This window comes from Eumetopias jubatus, unplaced genomic scaffold (genome assembly GCF_037043125.1).
Source record: "Eumetopias jubatus isolate StellerSeaLion01/CBP00866 unplaced genomic scaffold, mEumJub1_p1.0 scaffold_13, whole genome shotgun sequence".
In the NCBI taxonomy this organism is placed as follows: Eukaryota; Metazoa; Chordata; class Mammalia; order Carnivora; family Otariidae; genus Eumetopias; species Eumetopias jubatus.
The window spans coordinates 49,781,149-49,788,678 of record NW_028274819.1 but is presented as its reverse complement, the minus strand read 5'-3'; the positions used below and the strand labels follow the sequence as shown (position 1 = coordinate 49,788,678).

The 7,530-nt window shown below is 38.1% G+C and overlaps 1 protein-coding gene across 1 annotated transcript; it reads right to left on the bottom strand.

Moving 5' to 3' along the window:
* On the bottom strand, positions 1 to 924 carry LOC114219243 (olfactory receptor 5P76-like). Its single transcript, XM_028116740.1, has one exon. The coding sequence runs from the start codon at positions 922 to 924 to the stop codon at positions 1 to 3; it is 924 nt and encodes a 307-aa protein (XP_027972541.1).
* Positions 925 to 7,530: the final 6,606 nt, after the last annotated feature.

Below are 7,530 nucleotides of genomic sequence, written 5' to 3'. Positions count from 1 at the left end.
CTAAGAAAATACTTTTCTGCCCAGCTCTCTCCTCAGAGCCACCTTCATCTCACTGTTCCTGAGGCTGTAGATGAGGGGGTTCAACATGGGGATCACCACCATGTAAAACACAGACACCACCTTGTTCTGGTCAGTCGAGTAGCAGGACTTGGGCTTCACATAAATGAACGTGATGGTCCCATAGAACAGAGTGACCGCTGTGAGGTGGGACGCGCAGGTGGAGAAGGCCTTGTGGCGTCCCTCAGTGGAGCGCATCTTCAGGATGGTGATGAGGATACAGATGTAGGAGACCACGATGATGGAGCCAGCCGTAAATGAGGGGACGACTGCGGGGGTACTGCTATCAGAACAGGAGAGTTTAACTAAAGGAGCAAAATCACAGAAAAAATGATTGACTTGATTTGGTCCACAGAAGAGTAAAAAAGAGAAGCAAATGGTGAAAGAGGAAGCATTGAGAAAACCACCTATGTAAGTCACAGCGAGTAGGCAAACACAAACTCGCGTGCCCATTTTGGTTGAATAAAGCAGTGGGTTGCAGATTGCCAGGAAGCGATCATATGCCATGGCAGCCAGCAGGAAGCACTCACTTGACCCAAAGAAAACAGCTGAACCCAGCTGGATGGCACATCCAAGATACGAGATTGTATTTCTCTCCACCAGGAAGTTTATAAGCATGTTGGGTGTGACAGAAGATGAATAGCCTAAGTCAGCCAAGGCCAAGTGGCTCAGAAAAAAATACATAGGGTGGTGAAGCTGAGAGGACATCCTGATCAGAATGATTGTGCTGAGGTTGCCAGTTATGGTCACCAGGTAGACACAGAGGATGATCATGAAGAGGAAGACTTGAAGGACAGGGTCGTCAGTTAGGCCCAATAAAATGAACCCTATCACTGCAGTGTGGTTCCCACCCCCCAGTGAATCCATGAGGCAATGTAGCAGCTCCCCAAATGAACCTGTGGTGAGAACATTGCAGGAGTTAGAAATTCGATGGCTTCATTTTCGTTAATGCACAAAGAGGTTATTATAAACAAGTAAATATTCAAATTAAGTTTGGACTTTTTTTTTTTACTTCAGAGTAAAAAATTTATATTTTACATATAGTTTTAGAGTAAAAAGTTTAGGTATTTATGTATATGAGTATTCTCTATTTTAAGAATTCAGCAGAAACTAGGAAACCTTCAAATAATGTACCCTTTTCTCTTTATTTATAAAATGTATTTAAAGTAGCTTTAAAGCTAAAGATTAAAAACATAAGACTTACATAAAGAACAAAAGGAATGGTAAGCATAACAGAAAGAATGAAAATGTGTATAATAGCCTATATTTACACATTTTAATGGAGTCTTGGGTAATAGCTAACGTTATGGAATGCTTACTAAGTAGTGGGCACAGGGTTAAGAATTTTGTATATATAGTTGTATAATTTCTATGAAATAATATTAAACATTTTTTTATGATTTATAGATGTGGAAACTGACCTTGAAAATATTAAGTAATTTATCTAAGTTTATGTAGCATGTGGTAGAATCAAAATAGGAATCCCAGACAGTTTGAATCTAGTTCATTCCTTTGGTAGCTATGCTATAAATGAAATTAAATAATATTTAAGATGAAGCAGAGTCTCTTGGAAATGGGTGGATAACAAATTACCCTTTCTACTTGAGAATAGCTAACATATAAAAAAGGTACTAATCACAAAGTTTACAGTATCAGTAAAACAAGACCATTTTTTAAAAAGGAGAAATACAATTTTCTTAATAGGACAAAGAAGAAATAGAAAGGAATTTCAAATTAAGGTTATAAATGAAAAGTCACCTATTATAAATTTATTAGGTACATGTAATATTTAAAGTATTATCTTATTAAGTAGATTGATATGTCAATCTAATTACTCTGCAAAACATGATTAATATCTAGGACATAATTAAACTACATTTATTCAGACAAATCATTTTCTAAGGTAGCAATGTTCTCCCATTGGAGAATTATAGAATAAAATAATTTTATTTTCAACATAATGTACAGCTGAATGAAGTTCCAGCCTGAAAAGTTAAGAAGTTTACCCATGTCCACCCAGCGAGTGGCCAGATTGAATCTCATCTCCATGTCTTCTGGCTTTATATTCTAGACTTTGTCCATTGTATCTGCTTGCGTGTAAGCTAAAGCATTCAGAACAGTAAGTAAAGGAAGTCTTTCCGCAAGGTATTTACTAACAGTAAGTCCCCAAAGCATCTCAAGACTAGTGAATTTAGTAGCATTAATGTTGAGTTCCGAGTTTATTTAGATGGGGTAAGAAGACCATGTGAGTTTCTGGTCTTAGGAATGGATAAATGATGAATCCTGTTACCCGGAAGTATGTCTATTTAATATGCACTAAATAGGCCGCAGAAATGTAGATTAACTCAGCTAAGGTCACTTGTTAGCCGACTGCTGGGTTACATCTGCCCTGTTTCTCCACAATGACTTGAGAGTAGAGATACAACATGAGTGAAGTCATGAAAGCCAAAATCCTACCTCTTTAAATGAGAATTCATTCGTCCTAGAGCAAGAAATTCAGTCATTGTTACATAGCAGGCATGCTATCTTATATTATTGTTTGTCTTTGGGAAGAAATCTCTGAAGACTCTAGAGATTGAACTGTGAATTTAAAAGCACCAGAGATCATTATCACATTCTTCAGTGAATATGGAGCAGTTCCCTTCGCACAGACACAGCTCATCTTTAAGGGTTCTGTCAATTCTCAAGCGATCTTTTTGTTTTTGTTTTTTTTTATCTAGATAGTGGTGCCCTTTCATTTGGTAATTATTGGGAGTGTAATATAAGTTATCTAATGGCTGAATATTGGCTCTAAGTGTACTTTGATATTTCAGGTTAAGGAATACTAAAAATATGAAATATAACTTTAGCTCCATTCATTCAAAATGTGTTCATTTTGGGAGTGTTTTATAGTGATAAAGGTAAGGCACTCCATTAGGTACCTGGGGTAACAGGGTGGAATACCATGGAAGGTTGAATTTTAAATAAGACAATTTTTAAACATGTATACATTTTTTTCCTAGCAAAAAGTAGTAAATGAGTATCTTTAAAATTGTGTGTACGTAGGGAACTCTGTAGTATAAAGATGTTTGGGATGACTCCCTGATCAGACTTGGCCTGCATGCCTCAAAGGTATGACTACTGGCTAGTGGTTTATCCCACAAGAAGGATGATGATAGAAACAGCTGTCTTCAACCTGAACACTCAATCTAATTCTCTTGCTAAACCAAATTGTAGAAAGTCCTATCTCCCCTTCCTGATACACCCTTGATGGATTTTCCAGTAATAATGCTAACCAACCTTTGTTCAGATTTGACTCCTTACCAAACACGGTGCTTGATTTTTTGCTTACATTTTCTCATTTAATCCTCACAATAATTTGGTGAACTAAGTATTTCCATTATTTTAACTTTACCAAAAGAAAGTTGAAGCTTAGATTAAGCCACTTGTCCACATGCGCTCAAATGGTCGAACTAAATCCTGGTTCAAAATTCAGGTCAGACTAAACGCTAGACGGTGTACTTTTTTTTTTTTTTAATTTTGTTTATTTAAGTAATCTCTACATCCAACATGGTAGACGGTGTACTTTTAACTAGAACTGCCGTCCAGGCAACTTCAAGACTTGAGTGCCTCAGTGATAACCACTGGTTCCCAGCCAGTCCTTGATTTAGTTTTCTCTCTTCCCTTAACACTGCCTAATTCCCTACAACTGGCGGGGCCTGCAGTCCGTCCCTGAGTGATGTAGTTTTTGGAATGTTGGTGAGGTTCGTGGGGTCTGAAACCGACAGCCAAGAAAGAATTCTTGAGACATCTTTAGTGCAAAATGGTGGTTTTATTAAAGCTCAGGGACAGGATCCTTGGGCAGAAAAAGCTGCTGCCCCTGGATTGTGAGGGGCAACTGATCATATACTTTAGGGTGGGGAGAAATAACAGGAAGGTCCAAAAGGACTTTCATATGCTGAAGAAGACTCCCAGGATATCGGGAGACCTTGCTATTGTCATACTAAGGCTGTTTTTCCCTCTAGCAAGGCATTAACATTAGGACAGTTGGGAGCTTCCTGGAGAAGGGTCATACTCCACCCGCCTCAAGATTTGTCAGTGGGTTGCAGATTATGAGGACATTTAATTTTATCTACATTTCTTCTGCCTTTGTTTCCCACATCACTGAGAACCAGGCCAGTACTCAGGATCCTAATTTCCAGTACTGTGTTCATCAATAACCAGCTCCTGTTGATTTTACCTCCTAAGTGATGTAGGAAAAGACATTAGGATTCAAAGCTGACAGCCAAGAAATAATTCTTGAGAAGTCTTTGGTGCAAAAAGGTGGTTTTATTAAAAGCATGGGGACAGGCCCTGTGGGCAGAAAGAGCTGCACTGGGGTCAGGAGGAGTGGCCGATTTTATACTTTCAAGTTGGGAGGGGGTTAAGGATAGTGTAGGTCTCTAAGGAATTTTGGAAGCAAGGTTTCCAGGACCTTGAGGGGGCTAGCTCTTGTTGGGAAAAGGTCGTTTATTACCGTCTAATAAAACCTTAGTCATGAGATCCTTCAGATGTATATCAGTGGGCCATATGCTCGGGGGATGATTGCCAACACGTATCTTGGGGGGTTTAGAGATAAAGGAAATTTCTAAAGGAATTTTTATATGTTAAAGTAGACTTACAGGATCCTGGCTGGGAGGGGGGATTGGGCTAAGATTGCCTTTTGCCCTTAGCAAAGTATTAACATCCAGGCAGTTGAGTCCTTAGAGGAATGTCACTCCGCCTGTTTCAAGGACTTGTCGATGGACTGTAGGTATTAAGGAAATTTAATAATTTTTCTTCTGCCTTTGTTTTCCATATCACTAAGTTCCTCTCAAATGTTCTTTGCCTCTCAACGCTGCAATAGCTGTCCTTATTGATTTTCCTATAAGCACATTTGGCCTTCCACACAATAGCCAGAGGGAGTTATTAAAAGGATTTAATATTATTCACTTTTTGCACTATCAAATAATTACATGCCCTTAGCTAAAATGGCTCATAAAGAAAACAATGGCCCACTGAGCAGTTCTTCACAAATCCAAATTCCTACTCCCAGCACAGAACAACTTTTTACTCTTTAAACTAGTTCATGTTTGAGATACCTCAGTGTCTGTAGATAATATGCTTTCTTAAAGAAAAATTAGGATTTCTATATGTGTTTTGCTTGTGATATTGTGATGAATAATAAGAAACATATGTTTGGTCTTAGTCTTGGTTTCTAGCACAGAGCTCTTAAAACCTTCAGAATTTCCTAAGTGGTGAGAGCAACCAGGAGCCTTTTATTGTGTTAACGAGGTGACCCTTGGAGTGCACTTCAGGGATTGGGGCTTGGGGCTGTAGTCAGGGGGAAACAGCCATGTGATTAGAGGGGTGGAACTTCCAAGTCCACCCCCTGACTTCTGGGGAGGAGAGAGAGGCTGGGTACTGAATCAGCTAAACAATCATGCCCAGATAATGAAGCTTCCATAAAACCCCAAAGGGAGGGGCTAGGAGAGCTTCCCAGGTTGGTGAACTCATGGAGATTTGGGGAGAGTGGCGTGCTCAGAGAGCACGGAAGCTCCACACCCTTTCCCCTTGCCCTGTGCATCTCTTCCATCTGGCGGTTCCTGAGTTATATCCTCACATAATAAATCGGTAATCTAATATGTAAAATGTTTCTTTGAGTTCTGTGAGCTGCTGTAGCAAATTAACCAAACCTGAGGTGGGGGTTGTGGGAACCTATAACTTAGAGCCAATCCGCCAGAAGTACAGGTAACAACCTGGATTTGTGCCTGTTTGTCTGAAGTACAAGCAGGGTTGTAGGAACCTCTAATCTACAGCTGGTGGGTCAGACGCACAGGTGGTACCTGGGTTTGGGATTGGCAGCTGAAGTTAGGTGATGGGGGGCGGGGGGAGTTTTGTGGGACTGTGCCTTTAACGTGGAGGGTCTGATGTTATCTCCAGGTAGATAATGTCAGAATTGAGTTGAATTGTATGACACTCAGTCAATGTCCAGAGAATTACTTGGTGGTTCTGCGGAGGATCCTCCCCCCGCATTGGAATTAATGACTGGAACTTTTACTGCTATTTTCCCTATTTATTTAATTTGAACATAATTGTTACAAGGAGAAAAGCAGTGGTTTTTCCAAGTCTGAGAATTACTACAGATATTATTGGTTGAGTTAATTATAACAAGGTCAGAACAGAATAATCAAGGGTTAGATATCAAAACAAAATAAATTTAGTTCAATATTCTACAAAGAGAAAACAAAAATCAATAATTTCTCACAGCTGACAAGCAAGTGTCAAGTTGGAAAGATACAGAGCAATAAACAAGTAGAGCTAAAGTGGAATCTCACGGGCAAGTTTATTAAAAGTAAGCATTTCAACTTTATTCTAGCTAAGTAAGGTATAAATACCACCCCCTCAAAATAGGTCTTTAGTTCCTTTAGTTATATACATGTGAAAAATATTTTTCTAACATTTTACTCATATCTATACCACAAGATATAATGGTGAATTCAGTTCATTTTCATCTCAAAATCTATGTTACTTAAAAATGCAGTTTCAGTTAACGTCATTGTTTCTTGGACATTTCTCCGTATCTTGCACGTACATTAATCTGGTTCTATTTAAGGCAGGAGAGTATCCTTTATCCTAATGCTCTCCCCCTTTTTTTTAAGTCAGCATTATTTTTTTAACTTAATTTAATTTTATTATGTTATGTTAGTCACCATACAGTACATCATTAGTTTTTGATGTAGTGTTCCATGATTCGTTGTTTGCGTATAACACCCAGTGCTCCATGCAATACATGCCCTCCTTAATACCCAAGAAACAATGATGTTAACTGAAAAAAAGCAAAGGTTGCAAATTAGTATTTACACCATGAGCTCATTTTTATAACCCTATCTATTTAATGCTTTTGTGTCTAGAAAAAGCGTTGAAGGGATGTTTAGAAGGAGAATTATGAGAGGACTTTCAATTTTTTACAAAGTCATGTCTGTTATTTTTGCAATCAGTAACTAGTTTTTTGAAAAGGAGACTTGAGATAACAACTCTTACTTTCAACCCATTTATTTTTTGCTTTATCATTAAAAGAATTTTACTTAAAAAAAATGCAGTTTCTCAGTCTTTCAAATTTGCAGCTATTGATATAAGCCCTCTGGTTGTAACTCTAACTTTAATCAAGGCTGAATTAAGTAGCTTTGCAGTTAAAATTTTGCACACCCCCACCATTCACATTAACACACACACTCATATATGTTCCACTCCTTCCATTTTTCATGATCTTGGATTTAGTAATGGATACTTAGGAATGATATCAAAAACATGAGCAACAAAAGAAAATATAGGTAAATTTACTTCATTAAAGTTAAAACTGTGCTTCAAAGGAAACTATCAATCAGTGAAGAAACAACACACAGAATAGGAAAAAATATTTGCATGTCACATCTGATTAGGGCTTTGTATCAACTTATAAAGAGCACTTACAAT

What these genes read in the sequence shown, in the direction of transcription:
- LOC114219243 (XM_028116740.1), bottom strand. Translation starts at nt 924, where the DNA reads ATGGATTCACTGGGGGGTGGGAACCACACTGCAGTGATAGGGTTCATT.